Source organism: Leiobunum rupestre, chromosome 10, assembly GCF_980474605.1.
Source record: "Leiobunum rupestre chromosome 10, qqLeiRupe1.1.hap1, whole genome shotgun sequence".
Taxonomy (NCBI): domain Eukaryota; kingdom Metazoa; phylum Arthropoda; class Arachnida; order Opiliones; family Sclerosomatidae; genus Leiobunum; species Leiobunum rupestre.
Genome location: NC_143393.1, coordinates 27,588,308 through 27,601,905, shown reverse-complemented (window position 1 = coordinate 27,601,905; position 13,598 = coordinate 27,588,308). Strand labels below are relative to the sequence as shown.

General features: G+C 36.5%; 1 protein-coding gene across 1 annotated transcript in view; it reads right to left on the bottom strand.

Moving 5' to 3' along the window:
- Window positions 1-722: 722 nt before the first annotated feature.
- LOC149925308 (ras-like GTP-binding protein rhoA) overlaps window positions 723-13,598 on the bottom strand; it is a 77,888-nt gene continuing 65,012 nt past the window's right edge. Inside the window, exons 3-6 of the mRNA XM_090159644.1 lie at window positions 4,497-4,584; window positions 4,318-4,427; window positions 2,228-2,362; window positions 723-1,500 (exon numbers count right to left, since the gene is read on the bottom strand). Coding sequence (XP_090015770.1) covers window positions 1,267-1,500; window positions 2,228-2,362; window positions 4,318-4,427; window positions 4,497-4,584 — 567 coding nt within the window. The 3' untranslated portion in view covers window positions 723-1,266. The remainder of the gene's footprint in view (window positions 1,501-2,227; window positions 2,363-4,317; window positions 4,428-4,496; window positions 4,585-13,598) is intronic.

Here is a 13,598-nt window from a genome sequence, read left to right as displayed (position 1 = left end):
AAAAGTCATTCTAGAAACACCAACGGAAAGAATTTAGGTTTTCCAATCGTTTAAATTTTTAGGCCATTTTCTTTTCTAGTTTTATACTTTAATTCCATTCTTTAGCTCGCTTTCTTTCAAGATATGTCCGCATCAACTCAAATTAGAATTTTTCCACTCATACAAAATAAGGAATACAAATTCGCTATAGGGCTTTTCACATTTCAGCCAATGAACAACCTTTGACAATCGCTTTTATTTTACTTTTATTCCGTCGCCAGTATTCCGCGTTAATTTGTTAATCAAAATACTTGCGGTCGCTAATTTTACTCCTTTTACGAACCCTCGTAATGGCTTCTCCCACGAACAACGGTGTATGGCCACTAGAACACTTTTACAGGCGTTTGTAGGTTAAAATTAGACCAAAGTCGAGAAAATACGGAATAGAATATTTTTAATTTTGAAATGATTTTACTAAAATTAAATATTTAAATTGGAATATTATACTAAAATTAAATATTTAATTTGGAATATTATACTAAAATTAAATATTTAAATTGGAATATTATACTAAAATTAAATATTTAAATTGGAATATTATAATAAAATTAAATATTTAAATTGGAATATTATAATAAAATTAAATGTCTAATTTTGAACTATTTAGATTTAAATTTTAATGAACATAATTATATATTTAACTTGGAATATTGGCGACGTCAATAGTAATATATAACATCATAAACACTATAAACAAGTTCGGTTAAGACCACTAACAAACGTTTCCCTTCGCAACGAAAAACATTCCAATTTTTATTGAATAATAATCGTTAATTTATATATAAACTACACAAACCGCGAAACAATCGCGTCATTATTTTTGTAATTATCATTTAACCATCGGTAACAACCCACAAAAATATCTTCAAACTTCCAATTACTTTCGTTTTAAAAAACCACAATATTTGTCGCGCCTCTAGTAAAATCTACAAAAAGGATATTTAAATTTTTCTCTTAAACACTCTTTTTATTTTAATATCATTCTTATTTCTTTAGTTCAGTAAAAGTTTTTCACTTTTATTTTTCGCACATTATTTTTATCGTAATATAAAACTATATAATATACGCGTATTTACAAGTACGACTGACGTATATAATGCGTTGAACATTGCGTGTGATTTATTTTCGAAAATGTCTAAAGGTATATAAAGGAACTAATAGGAAGGGTGGTTGTGGTTTCATTAGTTTTTTTTTTAAATGATTTCATTATTCGACCACCAGATGTCATCACATAATGGCGCAGTTTCGTGTTTTGGCGTCTTTGAGGTCCATTTTGCTTCGGCACCTGAGTTTGAGGAACGACCTGTGTCTCTGCATGGAAGCCATCACGTGGTTCTTGTTCAGCTTCCCGAACGCCGCCAACGCCGCCACCTCGAAGGCGTCCCGCACCGTCCGCGCCCCCCCTTTGGCGCTGGTCTCCACGTACGTCAGAGCTCCTATTCTCCGAGACACTGCCAAGGCCTAAAGCGGGGTTACCAAATATACGCTTACACACTTCCCTTTATTTATTTATATATTTCTGGTAAAAAATAAGATTGAGTTTTGAAGACAAACCCGTTATAGTTCTTTTTACAGGGTGTTCCAAAAGGTTGTGCAAAAATTGGTTTTGCGCTTGTTGCAGCCTACTTCCAGGGGCTAGTAGGCCACACTTTCAAGCTCTCTGGCGCCCGGGAAAAAACAGGCATACTTCTCAAATCACCCCTACAACTCCTTCCAATTTTTGCATAACCTTTTGAAACACCCTGTATAAATCAGATTTGCTAGATACTCGTCTGTTAATCAGAAACTGTGTATATTATGAATGAAAAACATCTGCTTAGCTGTCGAAAATCCAGCAGTTAATGAACTTCTCTCGTTGGTCACAACGTGTCTATATTTTCCCTGGAAAGGCTAATTAAGGTAATAAACCACTAATTTACTATTTAAATATATCGAAAACAATTTTTGAACATAAGGGCATCCCCCAAAATAGTTTCGTGGGGGGAGGGGTTGCAGAGATCTTAGTTACGCCACTGTAAGCATCTATATATTATCAGAGGTTTATATCTCTACGAGAGAAGTACCCACCCATTAAAAGTTGATTGGAATTTATCGTCTGTATTAGTTAATGTATAAAATTAAAACAACAAGTGTTAATTATATGGGGCAAAATCAACCAATTTTAATTATAATGAACTTTTGAACTTACTTGTTCGGACGTTACGGGCGACTTTTTGAATTTGGCCAAATCACATATCGTGTCCGTATCGGATCGAAGGTCACTCTGGCAGCCGCAAAGGATGATGGGAACGTTGGTGCACTGTTGCCGGATTTCGGGGTGCCACTATAATTATTTTCATATAAAGTTTTTTATCGTACATCCAAATATAATAATTTGAGAACGGTATAAGATTTTTTCACGTTGGTAACACCATTAGAGGTAAATTTTTAAATACCCGCAGCCTTACCAGATGGCGCCGAAACGTCTAAATTTTAAATTAGCTAAAAACCGCGAAAATTATTGTTTTATGTTTTATATGACAAATGTTACCTGAATTTAACTTATTAAAGAGATAAAATCCTTTAACGAGGGTAACGTCATTAAAGTGCAATTTATTAAATACCCGAAACCTTACAAGATGGCGCCAGCAGTCAGAAACTTCGAAAATTTTAATTATCTAAAAATCGGCCATGGACCAAGAATCTAAGGGGACTCACTGTTCAGGCTTTAAAAAGCACGCGTGAATAGAGTAATATCGATGTGACGTTTGTCGACTTCACCCATGCTTTTTCCTATAGATGCTAAACTGCCCTCAAAATGGCGGCCATAGCCCAAAGCTACAGAGCGATACTACTCTATACTGGGAATAGGAAAATCACGGTTAATTTTAGTTCATTGTGAACAAACTTGGCGTCGCTGAAGTCGATTTCCGGCGTAGTTTCCTTGAGAAGCTGGAGCGTTCACGTTCAATTTTGACAAAATGGCGTTGTTGTTGTCGGTTAAATGATTAGGCTTAGTAAGTTATAGACCTCTTATTTTTGAAATTGGTTCTTTAAAAGTTTAAGTGATGGTAATTAAACATTGTGTTAAGTCAAAATAACCAGTAAGCCGCGTATGGCTAAGGTTTTTTTTATCCAATTCACTGGAATCCATTTCATTTCTAAACTTAAAAAATTTCATGAGCTAAGCCTAATCTAACACTCTCGCAGGTACCCTAGGTCCCGACTAAGATTCTCGTAGTGATGGTTGAACAGAATTGATAAGGGTCTTCAAAGCGGCTGATGTACCTCGGTAAGCCTTCCGATTTAGGCCGCGCCTAAATATCGGGAACATTGAGTCCCCTTAGATTATTGGTCCATGAACCATCCAAATGTTTTTATTAATAGTTTCTACATGAAACATCACTCAAAAATAGTTATTTGTTTTTGTAATAAACCATTTAAGTATTTGTTGCTTTCCCGCCAAAAGGTTTAAATTGGCGCCATCTGGTATAAATGAAAGCGTTAAAAAGAACCTCTCATGGCTTCGCTCTATTCATTTCGAAGCCAGTCGTTCTTTAAAGCAAGTGTCGGCTCGACGTGAAGTAGCTCTTTTTTCAACAGATGTCGCTATCGTCTAATTAAAACAAGTTAGTTAAGCTACACTTTGACCCAAAAGGCGGGTAATTATAGGTACCCCTCGCGTTGATTGGATCGTTTGTATATTGGTCAATAACATAAATAACAGCAATTTTAAACAAAATTTTCTCACGGATTCATGGGATATATAATTTAGGTTATAGTCCACTAAATAGAGTATAAGTTGTCTAAATAAAATACCCTACAGTTGCTCTCTGACAGGGTTGGCAAAAACAAGTTTTTGTCGGGACATGTGGGAAAAACTGGTAGAAACCAGAAAAAATAGAAAAAACTCTTATCGTGCTAAATTAATCATTGATATATCCATTAAGAGACTAATTTGGCCATTGCAAATAGGAGAGATGAAAAAAAGGCCAGAATAAGAGTGAATAGAATAGAAGAATATACTGCTTTTATTATTTATTTTTTATTGAATTTTGCCACTAGAGGTGGAAAAAACCATGGAATACGATTTTCCACACGGTTTTTAACAGGAAAACAATAGGTGGAAAAAACCGCGGAAAAATCTAGTTTCCCTTTCATAATACAGGTGGCAATGATAGAGCCGACATTTGCTTTAATATATAGAATTTCGTTTAATTTTCACGAAATTGGGAGAACTTACCACGCAGTGGCGATTCTTATTTTACAAATTCCTAAACACGCTCCGTGAGTAGTTACCTTATTGACGGTGTCATCTAAGGAGTCCGGATCTCCGATTTGGAAGCACAAGAGAAAGACCTTGGCGTCTTGGTAGGCTAAAGGCCGAACTGTGTCGTAGGCTTGAGCTCCTGCGAAACCATTTATGGACAGGTGGCGTCAGTGACGGGTAGGCTGATAGTGACTGCGTAGCTACTTACCCGACGTGTCCCAAAGATGAAAGTGAATTCTGATGTCGGCCATTTCGTAGGTTACCGGGTATTTCTCGAAGCCAGTCGGTGTGTACGGCTGACAAATTGAAAAAAGTTACGAAATTAAAATTTAGAAATTAAAAATGAATCTCAATTTAAAAATGAATCGCATAGTTAAAAATGAATCTCAATTTAAAAATGAATCGCATAGTTAAAAATGAATCGCATAGTTAAAAATGAATCGCATAGTTAAAAATGAATCGCATAGTTAAAAATGAATCTCAATTTAAAAATGAATCGCATAGTAAAAATGAATCGCATAGTTAAAAATGAATCGCATAGTTAAAAATGAATCGCATAGTTAAAAATGAATCGCAATTTAAAAATGAATCGCAATTTAAAAATGAATCGCAATTTAAAAATGAATCGCAATTTAAAAATGAATCGCAATTTAAAAATGAATCGCAATTTAAAAATGAATCGCAATTTAAAAATGAATCGCAATTTAAAAATGAATCGCAATTTAAAAATGAATCGCAATTTAAAAATGAATCGCAATTTAAAAATGAATCGCAATTTAAAAATGAATCGCAATTTAAAAATGAATCGCAATTTAAAAATGAATCGCAATTTAAAAATGAATCGCAATTTAAAAATGAATCGCAATTTAAAAATGAATCGCAATTTAAAAATGAATCGCAATTTAAAAATGAATCGCAATTTAAAAATGAATCGCAATTTAAAAATGAATCGCAATTTAAAAATGAATCGCAATTTAAAAATGAATCAAAATTTATAATGAACTAAATTTTTTTAATTAATCAAAATTTAGAATTAAAATTTACCATTAATAAAATTTCCTAATGAACTAATATTTACATCATTCACGCTTGTCTCTTTAAATTTCCTAATCCTCCGATCGAACGTGTTTGCAAAGTGAACTTTTCGCGATGAGGATTTTGTTAGACAAGGCCGCAAACGACTGTTTTTAGAGGAAAGATTTTGATGCGCCGAAAAACAAAACAAGGCGACGTCAGATTTGGCCCCAAAGAGGATTAAGTCCGGGACGCCGGCTAACTTTCACTCATTAACTGCGAAACAATTAACGCGCCCTAATGGGAGGCTGCCTGCGCGGATGACCTCGGGATCTCCCCATTCCTGCTCGGGAACCTTTCGGGGACTCTCAGGATGACATCCCACTCTTGGCCGAGCGCTGTTCGAATTACGTGTCACCGAAACGTTGACATAAGCCTCTGACATTTTCCCCACGTTTTGTTATAAACTGAAGCTTATTACTTTAAATCCACTTATCTACAAAGTCGACGTTCGGATCATATTGACGAATAAATAAGTACTTTTTTTAATCAGCTTACAACTGTCTAGTTAGGTGGTATGAAGGGCTTGCCACCACCCTCCTACGTATTGCAACCCTGCCATCTTAATTAATGACTTTAGAAGTCACTCGATGACTTAGGCGTAAGGTGGTGCAAAGACTATGAAAGTGAAACCTTTCATAGTCTTTGGGTGGTGCCTCGCGCATTAGCTTAAATAATCCGGGTTTTAAATTTTTTGATTTAAAAAGAATTATAAAATCAAATGAATCGATTTTTTTTTATTTAAATCTGCTTTTTATGGATTTTTTATTTTAATTAAAATTTCAAAGTTTTATATAATTTAGTATCATAATTTTATATAAAACAAATATGTTTTAATTTTTTAAAGACAATATATATATATATATATATATATATATATATATATATATATATATATATATATATATATATATATTAATTTTTTAAAGACTTAATATATCTATATATAATTAATTTATTAAATTTAAAGGCCGACTACATAAATCTTCGGTTTACTCTGTCTTTCACTGGAAGTAGGCTTACTGCAATACACGTGTGTCATGCAGTCAGCCTACTTCCAGTGAAAGACAGAGTAAACCGAAGATTTATGTAGTCGGCCTTTAAGTTAATAATCTTATAGAAGTTTTTATTTATTTTTACTTTACAAAAAAATTCGGCGTGATCTCCACCCACAGGTAGAATCCAATGCAAATTTAGGGGGGAAGTACAAGAAAGATTATATTTAAACCTAAATTATAGCAATTGGCGGGGTTTTTTCTTTTTCAAAAATACTTATTTCCGGCTGAAAAACCACGCTTTTCATTAAAATTATTCAGTAAGCTCTTTTAACAGTGTTCCAAAACTCAATTTCTTTAGAATTTTGCGCGGTATGCTGGTAAATATGTTAAATATTGGTAAATATTGCTTTATGTTGTATTGAAGATCTTAAAGGCCTAGGTTTTTTTCTGCCTGTCCCCCTTTAAATTAACTTAGTGGAGCACAAATACCCTGGTGGTAGGCCAACCGCTGAACATGTTGGCCTAATTTAAAGGGGGACAGGCAGAAGAAAACCTAGGCCGTTAATCTTTATTTTAATTACTCTACAAGTCTGTTCCAAGTCTAAAAGGTTTAACCTCCATATTCGTAACTTTAAGATTTAAATACTGTAAATAATTCATGGAAATATATTATTTACCCTAATTTACCACTTTTCCCGTTTTATACCACATAATTTAAATAACACTTCGTAACCGCGCTTATCAACCCAAAAGACGGCCATTGTTTTGATACGACGGATCCGAACGCAACCTTTCATCATCCCTTCATCTCGTCTGTGTCACGCGTAAACTTGAGAGCGGCAACATCGTACTGTCTTGTCGGCTCTTAAGAATACCCCGAGATTACAGATTAAAGTTAAGCTTTTTTTAGAAAAATATAAAAACCAGGAGGGCATAAAAAATGTTTTTAGCTTCCGAATAGAAAAGAAGCCATCTCCTATTTCGTTTTCTTTCCCGCGAGGAAGTCATTTTCAGATTATCTATTTTCTCTTCATCTTTCGGAGTATAAAGTCCCCGGCTCTCACGGCGCGGCTCTGTTTTAAAGGAAACCTAGCTCTCAATCAGGCCTAAGGCAGCCAGGTTGGCTCGCCCCATAGTGCCTACTTGACTAGTCTCTTTCCCGCCAGATGGAGATGTTGAAGTCTCTCTTTGAGCAGTGATGGCCGCGATCCTTTCATTTCGAGCGCTTTTTCTCGTTTTGGTTTTTGTCTTTTAGAGCGTTTTTTGTTGCTGTTTCGAGCGGGTTTGGTCGCTTCGAGCGTTTTTTGTCATTTCGATCGCTTTTTCTCGTTTTGGTTTTTGTCTTTCGGAGCGGTTTTTTTTGTCGTTTCGAGCGTTTTTTGTCATTTCGATCGCTTTTTCTCGTTTTGGTTTTTGTCTTTCGGAGCGGTTTTTTTTGTTGTCGTTTCGAGCGTTTTTTGTCATTTCGATCGCTTTTTCTCGTTTTGGTTTTTGTCTTTCGGAGCGGTTTTTTTTGTCGTTTCGAGCGTTTTTTGTCATTTCGATCGCTTTTTCTCGTTTTGGTTTTTGTCTTTCGGAGCGGTTTTTTTTGTCGTTTCGAGCGTTTTTTGTCATTTCGATCGCTTTTTCTCGTTTTGGTTTTTGTCTTTCGGAGCGGTTTTTTTTTTGTCGTTTCGAGCGTTTTTTGTCATTTCGATCGCTTTTTCTCGTTTTGGTTTTGGTCTTTCGGAGCGGTTTTTTTTTGTCGTTTCGAGCGTTTTTTGTCATTTCGATCGCTTTTTCTCGTTTTGGTTTTGGTCTTTCGGAGCGGTTTTTTTTGTCGTTTCGAGCGTTTTTTATCATTTCGATCGCTTTTTCTCGTTTTGGTTTTGGTCTTTCGGAGCGGTTTTTTTTTGTCGTTTCGAGCGTTTTTTGTCATTTCGATCGCTTTTTCTCGTTTTGGTTTTGGTCTTTCGGAGCGGTTTTTTTTGTCGTTTCGAGCGTTTTTTGTCATTTCGATCGCTTTTTCTCGTTTTGGTTTTGGTCTTTCGGAGCGGTTTTTTTTGTCGTTTCGAGCGTTTTTTGTCATTTCGATCGCTTTTTCTCGTTTTGGTTTTTGTCTTTCGGAGCGGTTTTTTTTTGTCGTTTCGAGCGTTTTTTGTCATTTCGATCGCTTTTTCTCGTTTTGGTTTTTGTCTTTCGGAGCGGTTTTTTTTTGTCGTTTCGAGCGTTTTTTGTCATTTCGATCGCTTTTTCTCGTTTTGGTTTTTGTCTTTCGGAGCGGTTTTTTTTTGTCGTTTCGAGCGTTTTTTGTCATTTCGATCGCTTTTTCTCGTTTTGGTTTTTGTCTTTCGGAGCGGTTTTTTTTTGTCGTTTCGAGCGTTTTTTGTCATTTCGATCGCTTTTTCTCGTTTTGGTTTTTGTCTTTCGGAGCGGTTTTTTTTGTCGTTTCGAGCGTTTTTTGTCATTTCGATCGCTTTTTCTCGTTTTGGTTTTGGTCTTTCGGAGCGGTTTTTTTTGTCGTTTCGAGCGTTTTTTGTCATTTCGATCGCTTTTTCTCGTTTTGGTTTTTGTCTTTCGGAGCGGTTTTTTTTTGTCGTTTCGAGCGTTTTTTGTCATTTCGATCGCTTTTTCTCGTTTTGGTTTTTGTCTTTCGGAGCGGTTTTTTTTTGTCGTTTCGAGCGTTTTTTGTCATTTCGATCGCTTTTTCTCGTTTTGGTTTTGGTCTTTCGGAGCGGTTTTTTTTTGTCGTTTCGAGCGTTTTTTGTCATTTCGATCGCTTTTTCTCGTTTTGGTTTTGGTCTTTCGGAGCGGTTTTTTTTTGTCGTTTCGAGCGTTTTTTGTCATTTCGATCGCTTTTTCTCGTTTTGGTTTTGGTCTTTCGGAGCGGTTTTTTTTGTCGTTTCGAGCGTTTTTTGTCATTTCGATCGCTTTTTCTCGTTTTGGTTTTGGTCTTTCGGAGCGGTTTTTTTTGTCGTTTCGAGCGTTTTTTATCATTTCGATCGCTTTTTCTCGTTTTGGTTTTGGTCTTTCGGAGCGGTTTTTTTTTGTCGTTTCGAGCGTTTTTTGTCATTTCGATCGCTTTTTCTCGTTTTGGTTTTTGTCTTTCGGAGCGGTTTTTTTTTGTCGTTTCGAGCGTTTTTTATCATTTCGATCGCTTTTTCTCGTTTTGGTTTTGGTCTTTCGGAGCGGTTTTTTTTTGTCGTTTCGAGCGTTTTTTGTCATTTCGATCGCTTTTTCTCGTTTTGGTTTTGGTCTTTCGGAGCGGTTTTTTTTTGTCGTTTCGAGCGTTTTTTGTCATTTCGATCGCTTTTTCTCGTTTTGGTTTTGGTCTTTCGGAGCGGTTTTTTTTGTCGTTTCGAGCGTTTTTTATCATTTCGATCGCTTTTTCTCGTTTTGGTTTTGGTCTTTCGGAGCGGTTTTTTTTTGTCGTTTCGAGCGTTTTTTGTCATTTCGATCGCTTTTTCTCGTTTTGGTTTTTGTCTTTCGGAGCGGTTTTTTTTTGTCGTTTCGAGCGTTTTTTGTCATTTCGATCGCTTTTTCTCGTTTTGGTTTTTGTCTTTCGGAGCGGTTTTTTTTGTCGTTTCGAGCGTTTTTTGTCATTTCGATCGCTTTTTCTCGTTTTGGTTTTGGTCTTTCGGAGCGGTTTTTTTTGTCGTTTCGAGCGTTTTTTATCATTTCGATCGCTTTTTCTCGTTTTGGTTTTGGTCTTTCGGAGCGGTTTTTTTTTGTCGTTTCGAGCGTTTTTTGTCATTTCGATCGCTTTTTCTCGTTTTGGTTTTGGTCTTTCGGAGCGGTTTTTTTTGTCGTTTCGAGCGTTTTTTATCATTTCGATCGCTTTTTCTCGTTTTGGTTTTGGTCTTTCGGAGCGGTTTTTTTTTGTCGTTTCGAGCGTTTTTTGTCATTTCGATCGCTTTTTCTCGTTTTGGTTTTGGTCTTTCGGAGCGGTTTTTTTTGTCGTTTCGAGCGTTTTTTGTCATTTCGATCGCTTTTTCTCGTTTTGGTTTTGGTCTTTCGGAGCGGTTTTTTTTGTCGTTTCGAGCGTTTTTTGTCATTTCGATCGCTTTTTCTCGTTTTGGTTTTTGTCTTTCGGAGCGGTTTTTTTTTGTCGTTTCGAGCGTTTTTTGTCATTTCGATCGCTTTTTCTCGTTTTGGTTTTTGTCTTTCGGAGCGGTTTTTTTTTGTCGTTTCGAGCGTTTTTTGTCATTTCGATCGCTTTTTCTCGTTTTGGTTTTTGTCTTTCGGAGCGGTTTTTTTTTGTCGTTTCGAGCGTTTTTTGTCATTTCGATCGCTTTTTCTCGTTTTGGTTTTTGTCTTTCGGAGCGGTTTTTTTTTGTCGTTTCGAGCGTTTTTTGTCATTTCGATCGCTTTTTCTCGTTTTGGTTTTGGTCTTTCGGAGCGGTTTTTTTTTGTCGTTTCGAGCGTTTTTTGTCATTTCGATCGCTTTTTCTCGTTTTGGTTTTGGTCTTTCGGAGCGGTTTTTTTTTGTCGTTTCGAGCGTTTTTTGTCATTTCGATCGCTTTTTCTCGTTTTGGTTTTGGTCTTTCGGAGCGGTTTTTTTTGTCGTTTCGAGCGTTTTTTGTCATTTCGATCGCTTTTTCTCGTTTTGGTTTTGGTCTTTCGGAGCGGTTTTTTTTGTCGTTTCGAGCGTTTTTTGTCATTTCGATCGCTTTTTCTCGTTTTGGTTTTTGTCTTTCGGAGCGGTTTTTTTTTGTCGTTTCGAGCGTTTTTTGTCATTTCGATCGCTTTTTCTCGTTTTGGTTTTTGTCTTTCGGAGCGGTTTTTTTTTGTCGTTTCGAGCGTTTTTTGTCATTTCGATCGCTTTTTCTCGTTTTGGTTTTTGTCTTTCGGAGCGGTTTTTTTTTGTCGTTTCGAGCGTTTTTTGTCATTTCGATCGCTTTTTCTCGTTTTGGTTTTTGTCTTTCGGAGCGGTTTTTTTTTGTCGTTTCGAGCGTTTTTTGTCATTTCGATCGCTTTTTCTCGTTTTGGTTTTTGTCTTTCGGAGCGGTTTTTTTTGTCGTTTCGAGCGTTTTTTGTCATTTCGATCGCTTTTTCTCGTTTTGGTTTTGGTCTTTCGGAGCGGTTTTTTTTGTCGTTTCGAGCGTTTTTTGTCATTTCGATCGCTTTTTCTCGTTTTGGTTTTGGTCTTTCGGAGCGGTTTTTTTTTGTCGTTTCGAGCGTTTTTTGTCATTTCGATCGCTTTTTCTCGTTTTGGTTTTGGTCTTTCGGAGCGGTTTTTTTTGTCGTTTCGAGCGTTTTTTATCATTTCGATCGCTTTTTCTCGTTTTGGTTTTGGTCTTTCGGAGCGGTTTTTTTTTGTCGTTTCGAGCGTTTTTTGTCATTTCGATCGCTTTTTCTCGTTTTGGTTTTTGTCTTTCGGAGCGGTTTTTTTTTGTCGTTTCGAGCGTTTTTTATCATTTCGATCGCTTTTTCTCGTTTTGGTTTTGGTCTTTCGGAGCGGTTTTTTTTTGTCGTTTCGAGCGTTTTTTGTCATTTCGATCGCTTTTTCTCGTTTTGGTTTTGGTCTTTCGGAGCGGTTTTTTTTTGTCGTTTCGAGCGTTTTTTGTCATTTCGATCGCTTTTTCTCGTTTTGGTTTTGGTCTTTCGGAGCGGTTTTTTTTGTCGTTTCGAGCGTTTTTTATCATTTCGATCGCTTTTTCTCGTTTTGGTTTTGGTCTTTCGGAGCGGTTTTTTTTTGTCGTTTCGAGCGTTTTTTGTCATTTCGATCGCTTTTTCTCGTTTTGGTTTTTGTCTTTCGGAGCGGTTTTTTTTTGTCGTTTCGAGCGTTTTTTGTCATTTCGATCGCTTTTTCTCGTTTTGGTTTTTGTCTTTCGGAGCGGTTTTTTTTGTCGTTTCGAGCGTTTTTTGTCATTTCGATCGCTTTTTCTCGTTTTGGTTTTGGTCTTTCGGAGCGGTTTTTTTTGTCGTTTCGAGCGTTTTTTATCATTTCGATCGCTTTTTCTCGTTTTGGTTTTGGTCTTTCGGAGCGGTTTTTTTTTGTCGTTTCGAGCGTTTTTTGTCATTTCGATCGCTTTTTCTCGTTTTGGTTTTTGTCTTTCGGAGCGGTTTTTTTTTGTCGTTTCGAGCGTTTTTTGTCATTTCGATCGCTTTTTCTCGTTTTGGTTTTTGTCTTTCGGAGCGGTTTTTTTTGTCGTTTCGAGCGTTTTTTGTCATTTCGATCGCTTTTTCTCGTTTTGGTTTTGGTCTTTCGGAGCGGTTTTTTTTTTGTCGTTTCGAGCGTTTTTTGTCATTTCGATCGCTTTTTCTCGTTTTGGTTTTTGTCTTTCGGAGCGGTTTTTTTTTGTCGTTTCGAGCGTTTTTTGTCATTTCGATCGCTTTTTCTCGTTTTGGTTTTTGTCTTTCGGAGCGGTTTTTTTTGTCGTTTCGAGCGTTTTTTGTCATTTCGATCGCTTTTTCTCGTTTTGGTTTTGGTCTTTCGGAGCGGTTTTTTTTTTGTCGTTTCGAGCGTTTTTTGTCATTTCGATCGCTTTTTCTCGTTTTGGTTTTTGTCTTTCGGAGCGGTTTTTTTTTGTCGTTTCGAGCGTTTTTTGTCATTTCGATCGCTTTTTCTCGTTTTGGTTTTTGTCTTTCGGAGCGGTTTTTTTTGTCGTTTCGAGCGTTTTTTGTCATTTCGATCGCTTTTTCTCGTTTTGGTTTTGGTCTTTCGGAGCGGTTTTTTTTGTCGTTTCGAGCGTTTTTTGTCATTTCGATCGCTTTTTCTCGTTTTGGTTTTGGTCTTTCGGAGCGGTTTTTTTTTTGTCGTTTCGAGCGTTTTTTGTCATTTCGATCGCTTTTTCTCGTTTTGGTTTTGGTCTTTCGGAGCGGTTTTTTTTGTCGTTTCGAGCGTTTTTTATCATTTCGATCGCTTTTTCTCGTTTTGGTTTTGGTCTTTCGGAGCGGTTTTTTTTTGTCGTTTCGAGCGTTTTTTGTCATTTCGATCGCTTTTTCTCGTTTTGGTTTTTGTCTTTCGGAGCGGTTTTTTTTTGTCGTTTCGAGCGTTTTTTGTCATTTCGATCGCTTTTTCTCGTTTTGGTTTTTGTCTTTCGGAGCGGTTTTTTTTGTCGTTTCGAGCGTTTTTTGTCATTTCGATCGCTTTTTCTCGTTTTGGTTTTGGTCTTTCGGAGCGGTTTTTTTTTTGTCGTTTCGAGCGTTTTTTGTCATTTCGATCGCTTTTTCTCGTTTTGGTTTTTGTCTTTCGGAGCGGTTTTTTTTTGTCGTTTCGAGCGTTTTTTGTCATTTCGATCGCTTTTTCTCGTTTT